General features: G+C 37.8%; 1 protein-coding gene across 1 annotated transcript in view; it reads right to left on the bottom strand.

The window, feature by feature from the left end:
- DNAH1 (dynein axonemal heavy chain 1) overlaps nucleotides 1–14,502 on the bottom strand; it is a gene marked incomplete at its 5' end in the record, with an annotated part of 176,028 nt that extends 161,526 nt beyond the window's left edge. The window contains 6 exons of the mRNA XM_081320734.1: nucleotides 945–1,106; nucleotides 2,643–2,775; nucleotides 3,270–3,426; nucleotides 5,294–5,468; nucleotides 11,593–11,665; nucleotides 14,293–14,502. Coding sequence (XP_081176860.1) covers nucleotides 945–1,106; nucleotides 2,643–2,775; nucleotides 3,270–3,426; nucleotides 5,294–5,468; nucleotides 11,593–11,665; nucleotides 14,293–14,502 — 910 coding nt within the window. The remainder of the gene's footprint in view (nucleotides 1–944; nucleotides 1,107–2,642; nucleotides 2,776–3,269; nucleotides 3,427–5,293; nucleotides 5,469–11,592; nucleotides 11,666–14,292) is intronic.
- Between the last annotated feature and the right edge of the window lie 559 nt (nucleotides 14,503–15,061).

Genomic DNA, 15,061 nt, shown 5'->3' on the forward strand with positions numbered 1-15,061 from the left:
ACTGCTCTCCCCGTGGCAGTCCTCTTCCTGCACCCCTAAAACAAGGCCAGCAGGAGTTGCTGTAAGAAGCTATGACAGTGGAGCCGTGTTACCTTCCCGTGTCACAGCTGTCTCTGGCCATGGGCATGGTGATCCCCACCAGCTCCAGCACTACTACCACCATCTAGAGCCTGGCCACCCTCTGCTTCCCTGCCCTTCCCTTTTGAAAGCAAGTTCAGCAGCAAATAGGAAAACAGATGTATCTGCCAAGCCTCCAGTGAATGGAAGGGTTCAGATAGACAGGAAGCTACCTCTCTGGTGAGCTAGTCTTGAAGGATAGTAGGGGAGGTGGTTCTCTAGGACAACAAGGATAACAAAGAGCTGGGGGAGATGTCAGATGGCATATGCCACCTTTAGCAGAATGCACTTAATGTTTGGAGGAAGGGGAATGTTATAAGAAATTAAAGGAAAAAAAGAAAGAAGTTGATTACCAGGCTAATTTCAATTTTGTCAGCTAATGTGCAAATACAGGGGCACCGAGACCTGCAGCCAGTTGAGAAGGGGGACAATTTGGAGTGGCGTATCTTTAAGTTTCTGCTCTATGCAACAACATAGGATTTATCTTTAGGTGAGGGCTTCTTCTGTTTGTCAATCCTAGTTTCCTGCCAGATCAAGCTTAGTGGCTGACTAGCACAGAAATGAAGGCTGTGTTGTGAGGGCCTGTCTTTAACAAATAATAAACAGTCTATTTATTTGGTTTATATCTTGCCTTTTATTTTCAAGCTCAAGACAGCATGCATGTCTAAGGAGGAGCTAGAACCTGGATTCCCAGTTCAATATCTTAGCCATTACAGCACACTGGCTCATATCAGTATCAGGACAAGGACACACACACACACATATATAACTGGCATAGAAATTGTCCTTCCTTCCTGCATTCTGATGATAACTAAATTGAAACCCACCTTCAGTTGTCATTCCTCCATTGATTACACATCTTCCTTTGAGATCTCGAACAAGGCCCATTTGGTTTGTCTTATGTACCAAGTAGAGTTTTGACTCTTCATCATAATCCAAGACTCCAACATTTATCCACTTATAGACCAGTGTGTGGCTTTTTGGATCTCCTTAGGTATTAATGACAAACACAGTTTCACAATTACACAATTGCCCTAATTAGAATAGTGGAATTACAAAAATTACATTTCACTCAGCTGCAATTACCACCCCTTCCGTTCTTGATCCCAGACTTTCTTAATACTTTAATAGATTTCGGAACAAGTTGGCTTTGCGCAAGACCCTGAATGTTTTTCCTGATGGGCATGAGGACTGGGGAGTTTGGTGGAGACGATTCTATATGTGGAAATGACTTTGGGAAACAGAGTAAAGAGATGTAGCCAAGGAACAAGACAGATAAAAGGCAGCTGAGCCAGGAAGGGGGAGAGATGTGCTTTCAAATTTGCAAGAGCCTGTTACTGTAGCATTAAAGTAGAATTAGCTGATCAGGTCCTGTTTCTTGTCTGATCAAACTTGTAAGGCTGACAAGTTCTGTGGCTGCACTGATTGTTTTAATCAATGGGATTACCTTGGCTGTGAATTTTATGTATTTTATTATGGCTTTTTATAAGCTTTAATATTATTATTTTTCTTGCTTCTAAATTAGGGTTTTCTTTCTTTCTTGTTTTTACACTTATTTTGTTTATAAACTAACCAATATGTGTGTGTGTGTGTGTGTGTGTATTTAGATAAAAGAATGTTTCTAAATAAAGTATTTTTCTTTCAAAATTGCTGAAAACCTATCTTAACAATTCAATGCTTCATGAAAAAATATCTCACAAAAATCTCATGTTGGGCATTTAGGACAAAGAGATAAAAATCAGAGACTACTTCTTAAATTATAACTTCTGCAAAAGGCAATGGAATACCAAACTTCATAGGGAGGTACAACAAAAAATGTGATGGCTTAGACCAGGGGTAGGCAACCTTGGCTCCTTTATGAAGTCCACGAGTCATAAAAGAGCCAAGGTTGCCTACCCCTGGCTTAGACCCACTGACATCAAAGCTCAAAATGTTGAGCATCACAGAATCAGTTTTCATGAAAATAAGCTAAAATCAGATATTCCTGACAAGTTATATATTTTTTAAAAATTGTAAGTATCAGTCTATATATTCACTGAGAGTATAATCTGAATTTTTGGGGGAGGATGTTTCTATTTAAAGTGCCATAAGCAATGAAAAATTCCCACTAGTAGAATTGTCTCTTCAAAGTGGCTCATCTGGCACTTCCACTAATGTTCTTTATTTTCCAGTAAAAAAACCTACTTTTTCCATTCTTTTACTTATTATGTAGCAGATTTAATTTATAATAATTTCTATATTACTCTGAGAAATTATTATAATTTTTATGCTAGTTCCAAGCTTTCTTTTATTATGTTTTATTTAATGTACTTATATTATGTCTTACTTTGTTAATCACTCTGAAATATTACAGCCATGGAATATAAATCCGGTAAATAAATAGATTTATTTAAACTAAGAAAACATATTTCCTTCCCAATTAATTTTCCAAATATAAAACTTGGAAGGGATAAAAGCTATTTCATTGTAATTTTTTTTTCTTTTAATCATTGTTATAAGTTAATTCTGTATCATCTGTACTTTACCATGTCCAAGTGTATCATCAGTAGGTAAGAGTGCTTTTCCTGGAATTGGTTTCCGATCTGGAGATTCAGGCTCTACTCCCAAAGATAGCCACTCTTCCGGGGTCCGGCAATCATATTCTTCATCATCAAAAATCTAAATAAATAAGAAGTTATAATCATGGAGAAAACCTATGTGACTGCTAAGAACTGACACTGATCTGATGGCACATAATCATAATCAAGAAACTGCATATTAATATTTCACTCAAAAATAACCTGGGCTGTATGAAATGTCCTGTTAACTCTGGAATGCAGTCATTATTCTGAGGCAGTTTTATGTACATTACTTTTTGTAGAACCAGACTCCCAATCATTAAATTTTCCCCCATGAAAGACATATAGTTACTGTTAAGCACTATGGTGATTTTGACTTCCACTCGCCACTTAAACCAAAGTCTTAATTTTTAAATGAATCTCTTCCATGCTAGGCATAGTGGACAGCAGCACCTTCCAAATAATTGGGTATTTATGAATGCAAAGGAAAAGATGATGAAAAATCATAAAATCACAAACATTTTGATAAATGTCTGGTAGAGGCCAGGGAACCCCCACAGTGGAACACAAATACCAATAATTCCCTCATCTTACCTGCAATGGTAGATAGATGGGGAAAAGAGGGTCTTTGTTTTGTTCAATTGTTGGTAAATTAGCAGGGTCTTGGTGTCTTGGCATCAGCTCATTAGAATCTATTCCTGCATTTTTTAAAAGTTTTGTGATATCTAAGCTGAGATATAATCGTCTTTTCCTAATTAAACAGCAAGAAGAAATGGTTTATATTCAAACAAGTCCTTCATTAGCTAATGATATCGCTACTAAAGATGCAATCAACTTATATTTCAGATAGCCTCCACCGTAAAATGCTGCTAAAGATTTTCTAACTGATTTTCTAATGTGCCTACACTATTATCTTGAAGAATATCCCAAATTAATGTACATCCATCAGTAGATCATTGTTTCTTCAAGGAATCTTTCTATGTAAGAATATACAAGGAGCTATGCTAGATTAGACCACCTTGTCCAAATCCTTTTCTCACCATAGCCAGAGTGAAACATAAGGAAAGCTCATAAGTAAGACATGAAAGCAATACACTTTTCATTGTGTTTCTGAAAGAAAGTTCCCTGAGACTGGGAAAAGTTCCAATAATAGAACTAAAATATAGCTATCATGATTAGTGGTCAGTGACAGCCTTAATTCTCTATAACACTTTAGTGTTATGGGAAAAGTAATACATTTGATAGTGATAACCCAATTTTATGCAGAATGACCTATACCTAAATCCAATCCAAGCCTACATTAATGGTGGGAAAACTCTAATCCATCAGGTTTTCCCTATTTAGAGTATACCCCCCTCCCATCCCTTTTCTGAAATCCTGTTTCTGTTAAAAATGAACAGTGGGCAAAGGCGGCTTCATAGGGAGGATGAGCCTAAAGATTCCTATAGTCTTGTAAGGTTAGTGAAAGCTGCTCCATTAGAGGCCAATGCCTTTTTGCTGCTACTCATTTGTTTCCATGGTAATAAAAAGGAACTATGACTTAAATATCCCATGTCTGCAATTTCTTTCCTGCTCTGCTGAACAGCAGCAAAGAAAGAGCCGATTTGACTGGCAAATCAACCAGAGGCTGGCAACGTATAATGCTCTGATTCTGCTTTGCAGTTTTGTGTGTGCGTGTGTGTGTGTGTGTGTGTGTGTGTGTGAGAGAGAGAGAGAGAGAGAGAGAGAGAGATCCCATCCCTTCTTTGCTTTAGCTACACCCACCATTGCATCATTGCTGTCCACTCCTTGGAAGGTTGATCACCAGATAATATGGCTGCACAAACTGAAAAGGCTGAATAACAGTCTCTCCCTACTACCCATACTCATTGTCTTGCTACTTAGAAGTGGCCAAACTAACAGCACAGAGAACCTTGTCAACTTCTTCAGGATCCACAGGAGGAACCTATCACATATCACCTCAATAACAAGGTCTCCTCCTCACAGTTGCACCTGCTCAGCTGGCATTCAACTCTGAGCAGGAATTATTTTATCCCCTATATGCTTTATAAATTTATTTCAATTGCTCAACAGATCTTCTATGTCCATTTTCCTTTGGTGGGGGGAGACTGACTCACTTTAAATAATTGAGCTGAGAGGTATGCATGTTTCACTGTTCTTAGCACCACAGCATGTGCTTCACCATGAGTTCTTATCCATGTTTGGTTGCATTCATGTAATGCTAGCATTGCTTTAAGTGTCTCTTAAGTTGTTTCATTTCCTGGTGCTCCTCAGAAAACCAAGGAATTCCCTTGAAATTATTATCACTCAGGAGCAGTTATATCAAGCTTTGCAAGTGACCCCTTATTTCAGAGATCAGCCAGGCACACAGGAAAATTGCCCATTAAGGCTTCAGGAAACCCTGCAAAAGCTCTTTGGAAATCAATAGGATCTATTAGGTGCCTGAGGTGAATACAGTAGGCCTTCTTCCCCCAAGTTTGTAATACCAATAATTGTATTGTATAATTGCTTTTACTGTATGTTGTCCAAAGTCATTGTAGAGGGGTGATCTTACATATTTCCAAAATAAATAAAATAAGTAAGCAAAGGATGATTGATTGAACTCAGGATGAAAATACCTCTCAATTGCAATCTTTCGAGGGCACTGTCCTGGAAGCACTTCAAATGGAATTTGAATCTTGGGCTTATATGCTTGCAGTGGAAAATCTGACTCTTTGATAATTTGTGTAGTTGGTCCAATTTGCTGATTATCCAAGATAAGTCCAATATTTTCTGGTGTATTAAATGTTGAGACTAACAAAAAACAAAATTCAGAAACAAAATCACAGAATAAATGTTTATTGATTTAATTATACACTCTTCTATGCTGAGGTGGTGAAAACATGTGACTATAAGCTGAGAAACTGCTCCATTCAATATCAATAATGCTTAAGTTTTCTTTAGTTACCAAAAGCGAATGAGGTGCATAGGTGTAGGAGGATGTAAGCAAAAATTCCAACTCAATCAGAAAGTTCACTGGGTAACCTTACTGAGCCAGTCACTCTCATCCTAATTTAGATCCTAACACTAATTTTGATCCTAGGTTTGTTATGATAAGCCCCCATAAGATGAGGTCCCTGAGCAATCTGGAGGAAAAATTCCAATAGAGGAAATAAGAATATAGAAAGCAGATAACACAGGGCTTGTAAATGTCAGCTAAAAGTCTTTGAGGCACTAAGGTAAAGGTAAAGTTTCCCCCGCACATGTGTGCTAGTCGTTTCCGACTCGAGGGGCTGGTGCTCATCTCCGTTTCAAAGCCAAAGAGCCAGCGCTTGTCCGAGGACGTCTCCGTGGTCATGTGGCCGACATGACTAGACGCCAAAGGCACATGGAACGCTGTTACCTTCCCACCGTAGTGGTCCCTATTTTTCTACTTGCATTTTTTACGTGCTTTTGAACTGCTAGGTTGGCAGAAGCTGGGACGAGTAACAGGTGCTCACTCTGTTACGCGGCACTCGGGATTCAACCCGCCAAACTGCCGACCTTCTGATCGACAAGCTCAGCGTCCTAACCCACTGAGCCACCGCATCCCTTTTTTTTTTGAGGCACTAGTGTTCCACAAATTCCTTATAGCTAAATATATATATTTTCCTTAAATAATCTTTAAGGTTCATTTTTATCACAACGTATGAACAGATTTGCTAGAGGTCCAGTTCATATACGTTTAATCTAATCATAATGGTTCTGGTAGCATATAATCACACTGGTGAAACCTCATAATTTGGAGGAATATAGAATTGTAACTCACAACTAATATCTAGTATTCATTAGTCCCTTATATCAGAAAACATTGTCAAGTTTTGATCTCATTAGCATCTTCTCCATGGGTTAGCCAGACAGCAGTAGGTTTGGCTTGGGCATGGGAACCAATTAGTGGAAAAGAAGCATGTTTTGTAGTTGGCAGGACAATGCCAATGAGTTTGTATAGAAAACCTTGCTTTTTCAGCTGCTCTCAGTCTCCAACTCCTTTTTTGAAGAATTGAGTAATTGGAGCTGCAGAACTGCACCATTGTCAAGTAGGTTATGTTTGTACAACAGTGCTGACTAAGAGTTGTTTAATCCCAAGCAAACCTGGTTAGCATTTTGTTTTACTCTTGGGCCATAGCATCTTGATTGTTGATTAAAAGTAATGCTGATGTAATTTCTTATTCTCCCTGTCCTAGTTTAAACAACATATCTACAGTTTGCTTCAATTGCCCAATTGTTTGTGATTTCTTTATACTGCGTGATCCTCTGTATTGAAACAATATATATTATTTGCTCCTTTTTAAAAAAAAATCAGTTCTGTTCTAAGTTAAGACTGGTTAGAAGTTCAACACAATGATTAGGAGCGCAAGGAGGTGCTAGAATCTAATCTAAATCAGCTCATCCCTTTTCAGTTGCCTGCTCCTGTCCTTTTACCTAGTGAGGGCAGTTCCTGATAGAAGCTAAAGTAAGTATTGTAATCAAATATGTACCTAGGCGCTGCCACAACCACGCTCAGCATCACAGAATACCACAGGAGCTGTGGGCAATGTAATAACCCTATAGTTATTAATAGCTTTGGATACTACTAAATCAACTTGCATCAGAGAACCTGCTGTGTTATGATCCTTACTGTATCTCTACTATCAAGCTGGAAAGAGGAAACAAGAAAATTAAAACAGAATATCCACAATAAGACAAAGCCCCTTATGAACCAACTTCAAATAATAAAAGGTCACCTGACTAAATTTGTGATAAATCTATATTAGGAAGGGAAGGAGATTTCTGAGCTTGTTCATCTATCTACCATGTCAATCTTAGATTTTGCATCATTAATTTTAGATTTGACAGTATTCTGCATTTTAGGCATGCAGGTATGGGTTTGCTGGAAACGTTTGCTCCTTTATTTATTTATTTTGTAAGCATAGTAATGGTTCTGGTTATACAGAACTGAGATTTAATTCTGTATGATTACATTTCTTTCACTAGGACACAACCCAACATAAAAATAATTCCTCCAAAATAATGGCAAATTTTTGGGTTTAAGTCTTAGAATAACTGAATCCTAAAACCAGAAGAGGTCCCTCAGGTCATGAAATCTACCCGCATACTCTGAATAGATATCCAAGTGAGGTAGCCCATCAGTACTTGAGGGGGAATGGTTTATTATTACAATAAATGAGGAATTATATTTGGACATACCAAGTCAGATTCAGACCCCTCAGAAGACATATTTTAATCAAATTGTTAAATAAGTTACAAAGCCTTGGATTTCGTATACTAGTGAACCATATATTAATGGGTTAGAAGAGAGAAGAATCAGTATTACAATGACATCTATAAAGACATTGAAGATGGAAACAGACAAATTAACAAAATTTCAACCTCAAATTGGTATACTGAAAGACACCATTGATAGAAACTGATTCAAAGAAGATAAGCAAGCATGGAAAGGTATGTTGAAATTCTCTACAGAGATGTCTATATCTGAGATACTTTTGAAGAAATTTCCTATTTACAAGAACCTCTAGTGCTAGAAGATGAATTTAGGACATTATTCTGATCACTTCCATGTCAGAAGGCTACGGAAACTCATGAAATGTCTACAGAAATATGACAAGCAACAGAAGAGGAATCAGTAAAGGTTCTGACTAAACTATACCAGAAAGTCTAGAGACCTACATAGTGGCCAACCGATTGGAAGAAGTCAGTCTAGATACCAATACCAAAAAAGGAGACTTAATAGATTGTGCAAACTATTATAAAATCTCTTTAATTTTACATGCTAGCAAAGTAATGCTTAGAACCATCCAATGTATATTAGATGGAAAGGGAGATGCATATGTTAAAGCTAGTTTTAGAAAAAGTTAAGGAACAAGTGACATTTTTGCTGAGGCAACGTTACAGCCAAAAATACTAGGAAGAATTCAAAAAGTGCTTCACTGACTATAGAAAGGCCTTTTATCAGCTTCTCCTCTGTATAAAGCTGTGAAGGGTGCTTAGGAAAATGGGAATCCCAGAATTTTTCCTTGGTTTTGTGCAAAACTTTCACACGTAACAGGAAACCACAGTCTGGGCAGAACATGGTGAAATAGACTGGCTCCAGTCAGCATAGGAGTGAGACAAGGCTGTATACTCTCACTTATTTATTCAACCTAGATGCTGAATATATATTGAGGAAAATTGGATTAGAAAAAGATGAGCATCATTTAAAACTGAAGAAAAAAATCAATAATCTACATTATGCTGATTATTTATTTATTTATTTATTTATTTATTTATTTATTTATTTATTTATTTATTTATTTATTTATTTATTTATTTATTTATTTATGGGATTTATATCCCGCCCTATCTCCCGAGGGACTCAGGGCAGCTAACAACAACAAAACTTAAAGGTCTCTGTACAGTAAATTAAAAAATAAAATTTGAAATAAATTAAAATAAATTAAAGAATAAAGTTAGAATTGTAAATATAATTAAAATCCCTGTCAGTCTAGGTCAGCCAGGTGGAAAAGGAGTGTTTTGAGGCCGCGGCGAAAGGACTGGAGATCTTGGGCCATTCGAAGCTCAGGGGGGAGCTGGTTCCACAGGGCTGGCGCTCCCACAGAGAAGGCTCTTCCCCTGGGGGTCGCAAGCCGACATTGTCTAGCTGACGGTACCCTGAGGAGGCCTTCTCTGTGTGAGCGTACTGGGCGATGGGAATTCGTTCCCGGCAGCAGATGGTCCTGCAAGTATCCTGGGCCTAAGCCATGTAGGGCTTTAAAGGTAAGAACCAGCACCTTAAATCTCACTCGGAGGGCAACCGGTAGCCAATGCAGCTCACGCAGGAGGGGTGTAATATGGGAGTATCAGGGTGCTCCCATCACTACCCGTGCAGCTGCACTCTGCACCAGTTGAAGCCTCCAGGTGGTCTTCAAGGGCAGCCCCATGTAGAGAGCATTACAGTAGTCTATATGGGTGTTGTGATTCAGGGTCAGCCTGTGGGTTCGGCAGTTGGGTCGGACGACTCAGAGGAGGAGGAGGGGGGTGTTGAAGAGCTTGCTGATGATGGCTTTGAGGCTCCGCAGAGCCTTCAGCCGGGCCCCTCCCACCTGGTCACGACGGAGACCCAGCTGTATGAGCCTGACAGCGTGGATGAAGATGACCCACAGCTGGCCCTGTTCAAGGACGCCCGACGCAGGAGGCAGTCAATCAGGAGTAAACAGAGGAAGGCAATGGGGCACCTTGGAAGGAGGCAGAGAGAGGCCACGCCCTGAACTGTATTTAAGGGGAATGTGTGGGAGGGCTGGTTTGCTGAAGGCAACCGCTTGGATAGTTCCTGTTTCATAGCTCCTGTTTCATGGTTGGTGTCTTGTCTTGCTCTGTTTTATGTTAATAAATTTGGCAGGCTTTATTCCAGCCTCTTGCCGTTTGTAAAGGGGTTGTCCCTGCTTTTGCTGCAGGGCCGGTAGCAGGCTGGTACAGAACAACGGGAGGTAACAAGCGCGTGGGTGACTGTATGTAGGGCATCTCGGTCTAGAAAGGGGCGCAACTGGTGTACCAGGCGAATCTGGGCAAATGCCCCCCTAGCCACGATTATGCTATTTTGATCAAAAATAAAAATGTTTTGGAAGCTGTAGTAATGAAAGTCAAGCAGCAAAGTGAAAAGGGACTAAGATTAAATATAAAGAAGACCAGATCAGTAATAACAGATACAGCAACCAGTCTTAGAATAAGATAATGAAGATCAATTACAGAATTACAGAATTAATGAAGATAATTTAGGATCAATATTAATGCTAAACAGCAGTTAAGAAATATACCACAGGTAAGGTAAAGACACGCTTGAAAAAAATATTCAGATGCCATGCTGGGTTTATACAGTACCTATGAAAATTAGAATCATCTGGCATTGGTTTTCCTTGTGACACTCCATGAAACCGAATGTTGGACTTTGAGGGAGGAGGACACTTTTATTTATTTATTAAACAAATGTACATGGCCACCCGTCTACCAAATAGAAAAAGTATTGATGGTTTTGAACTTTGGTATTGGAGAAGACTCAACAAACAGATTACACAAGAAATCAATTCAGAGTACTCACATTAGGCACAAATAACCAGGCTCAAATTATTATATTTTGAACACATTATGCAAACCTAGCTTGCTGAAAAAGTCTATAATGCCGGGAAAGGTGGAGGGAAACAGAGGGAGAGGATAACCAGCCACAAGGTGGATTAATTAAACTACAATGATAAAGAGTACATCATTGGAAGATCTGAAGGGTCAATTTGGAGACATTAAAACAGGTGAAAAATCTACTAATGTGGTCATTAAGAATTGACACCAGTTTCTTGGCATATAATTAATCAATAAACCTTTGTTTCCTGGTTAGTTTGTGTTTGGCATTTGTTTAGTCAGTTCATCCACTGACAGACTGATTTAGAAGCACTCTCAGACCTGCTCATTTTGCATAAAGAGTAAGAGCTTTGTGGAACTATGGCTGTTTTGAGATTACCTTCGTTTTTATTTATCGCTTATCCAAAATGTCATCCTCTTTCCAACGTTTCATGTATTTTAAAATATTGTTGTTATGCAAAGGTACACGGTGTTTAGAATAAGAATTGTGCCATCTCTCATATCTCCAAACCAAAATCAAACATTTGTTCAAGGAGTTTAAGCAATTGGAGATTTGTTTTCTTGATGTTTATTCCCACTTGCTTTACAGAAAAACGGTAGCCACATCTACTTGTTTATAAACCTACAATTTTTCTGGTTTGTTTTTATTCTACTCAGGTGCTCTGCTGATTTTGACACTATACGATCAACTCTCATTCTTCACTGTTTTCACTGCTGGATTCCGGGAGCACAACTTTTTTTTCCTATTACTCAGTAAGAAAAGTAATGACAGTATTCTTTGCTGTATGTTTACCTTCTGGTGTGTGCTCTTCAAGCTCTGACTGCTGCAATAAATCCTGGTGCACATTGGGACCAGTACATATATCCTGAAGTTAAACACAAGAAAGATTTGAAGAAGAAGCAAGATAAAGAATTGTATATGTACAAAATATAGAGAAGAAAATACGGACTCTCCAATTCAGTGACATGCAATTTCCTAAAATTCTCAACAACTACAGGTAGTCCTCAACTTACAGCAGTTCATTTAGTGACTGTTCGAAGGTTCAATAGCACTGAAAAATGTGACTTAGGACCATTATTCACACTTATGACCATTGCAGCGTTCTTATGGTCATGTGATTTACATTCGGATGCTTGACAACTGGTTCATATTTATGACGGTTGTAGTGTCCTGGAGTCTTGTGATCATGTTTTGCAAACGTCTGGCAAGAAAACCAATGGGGAAAGCCAGATTCATTTAACAACCAGGTTACTAATTTAACAGCTGAAGTGATTCACTTAAAAAATGTGGCAAGAAAAGTCGTAAAATGGGGCAAAACTCACTTAACAAAGTTCTCACTTACCTGTGTAAATTATGGTCATAAGTCAAAGACTACTTGCATATCTGATATTATATGAGGAGAAATCTACACATACAATGGAAGCTTTATAATTATCTTCCCTTTGCATGTGGCATCACATTGTTATCCCTATGTAATTATCATGAGCATTGATTGTCACTCCTTGGGTCATACAATAAATAGAAAATTACCAAGTGAACATTTTAAGAAGACAAAACAAAAGATAGCTATTAAAGAAAAATATATTCTCAGAACAAGAGAAGTTCCCACCCAAACAGGACAAAGTAGTAGGCCTTCATTGGATACCTACAAGGAGTCTTTTAAGAAAGGCAGCAAGTGGAATTACTCAATTTTGCTGCAACACTTATTAAAATGGTAGCATTTTGGAGCCATTATAAAGGTCCAGGTATTACGCACAATGGATATCCTTCCTCAGTTCTGCTGGAATTCAAATCTAGCAATGAGTTAGGTAAGTCTGGCAAAGAAAATAGGTAAACTATTACCAGTACCACCATAAGCCTGCCAGATCCCTCTCTTGAATTTAAGTCAAATAGTTACTCACGGATGCATGAATGTATGGATGAGTGGAACTTTTAGTTCAGAAAATAATCACTTTTGAACCTGCAGTTGTTTCTATGTGTACTGAGGTTTTGGATAAATATAAACATAGGAAACATCATATTTACAATCCTCAGTACGATACGTACAAACATCATATTCCCCCATCTGCACAATCTCTTGCAGAAGTCACTGAGAATTCAAACATCCAATGGACACATTTGGATACAATCTACTGGTTTTTGTTTTTGTTTTTTAAAAAAAATACAGCTTCTGGTATAGTTCGTGAATCATACTGTATCTAGAATGACTTCCAATAACCATAAAGTAGATTTTTTTTAACCTCTGATATTATAAATCAGTCTTTACTTGCATTTCTATTTTGTTTTTCCTAGTCTAGTCTTTCTCAGTTTAATTATTAAAACTTAATTTCAAGCTCTTAAATTTTATTGAAGCAAATAAGTTGAAGCCAGAATTACAACATATGGGGTGCCCTTGTATAACAATTATGGGAAAGCCAAGCTAATTATGAAAGCATCTGAGATACTATTGAATAAAGACTGCTGCTTTCTTTCACCAGTGGCAATTTCTCCCCTTAGAAGTTAGAAGAGAACTGAAAACAATCTATTTTCTAACTTCCTATCCAAATTAAGAATAGCTTGAGGGGAAGAAAGATAGAAACTGGGCAAAGAATGGAATTAGAAAATCAGCAATTACTCCCTATTGAAAAGATAGATCCAGAATTTATATATTTGCTTGGGCTGTGCAGTGCTTCAGATTCAAGGCCAAAAGGTGCCTTGAAGAACACAGGGACATTCACATAAAATCTATCTACAACACTTTAATAGCAATAACACTTAGACTTATATACCGCTTCACAGTACTTTACAGTCCTGAGTGGTTTAGAGGGTCAACATATTGCCCCCAACAATCTGGCTCCTCATTTTACTGACTTTAGAAGGATGGAAGACTAGTCAACCTTGAGCCGGTGAGAATCAAACTGCTGAACTGCTTGCAGCTGGCAGTCAGCAGAATTAGCCTGCAGTACTGCATTCTAACCACTGTGCCACTATGCAGCTTCATATTTCCCTAGGTTTCTATGGCTATTCTCTCTAGTTGCTGTGCAATTCCAAGCAAACTATTGTTTAATGCAAGTAATTGCAGGCAAGTGCTATTTATTTTTCCACATACTTCAAAGCACTTTCCCCACATATTTATATCTATATATCCATATCTATCTATCTATCTATCTATCTATCTATCTATCTATCTATCTATCTATCTATCTATCTATCTATCTATCTCTATCTATCTATCTATCTATCTCTATATATATCTATATATACTATCTATATCTATCTATCATCTATCTATCTATCTATCTATCTATCTATCTATCTATCTATCTATCTATCTATCTATCTATCTCCATATCCATCTCTATCTGTCTGTCTGTCTGTCTGTCTGTCTGTCTGTCTGTCTGTCTGTCTGTCTGTCTGTCTGTCTATCTATCTATCTATCTATCTATCTATCTATCTATCTATCTATATTGTATATTAAAAAAAAGGCAGAGAAGTGAGATTTTGTATACTTACACCCAAGAGATCTGAAGCACCAGGTGTTAGGACATCAGAATAAAATCCACGTTCTTTCACCACTGGATATTTCTTATTGAATGTTCTGTAGGAAGTGTTCACTGGAGTTGAGCTGGTTCCTGGAGTAGAGTCTACTTTTTGGCTGTTGGGATATGGGGGATATGGACTTCTTCCCAAAGAGTTTGTCAGTTCTTTCTTGGCTTTATCCATCTTGCTTTTTGATCTCACAACACTGAGGGACATTTTTACATCACACACAACAAAGAAATTGCTATGAGTATCTCTACTGTTAAAAGCAACATTTAGTAACTTGACAAGACAAATGGCTAATCTACATTTTATAAACCATGGCCAGTGTTTAATCTGTGCAGAACTAATTTAATTTGGAAGCCAGAACTAAGAACTCCCCACAATATTCCAGGTGGATGGGATCAGTTTTCATTTAATCTTTGATAATAAGGATACACATTTCAGTGAACTCTTTCCTGGAAAAAGGGTATTTAAAATGAAACATCGGGGGGGGGGGAACCCCAAATAAAAAATAGGCTGCAGTTATATATGTAATTGTCACATACATTAACATGAAAATTTAACAAACTTTTTATGTAGATACTAACTTAAATTAAAAGGAGACAATAATACTTACCAGTACATATACTTGCAGTATTGCAATAGTAATAGGTGGAAACCAGAATAGGAACTTTGAAATGTGTGTACAAGAACATCCCTGATGCACTGAGTATAGAGAATGCAAATGGTATACATCTAT

The sequence above is a fragment of the Vipera berus genome (assembly GCF_964194415.1).
Source record: "Vipera berus genome assembly, chromosome: 2".
NCBI lineage: Eukaryota > Metazoa > Chordata > Lepidosauria > Squamata > Viperidae > Vipera > Vipera berus.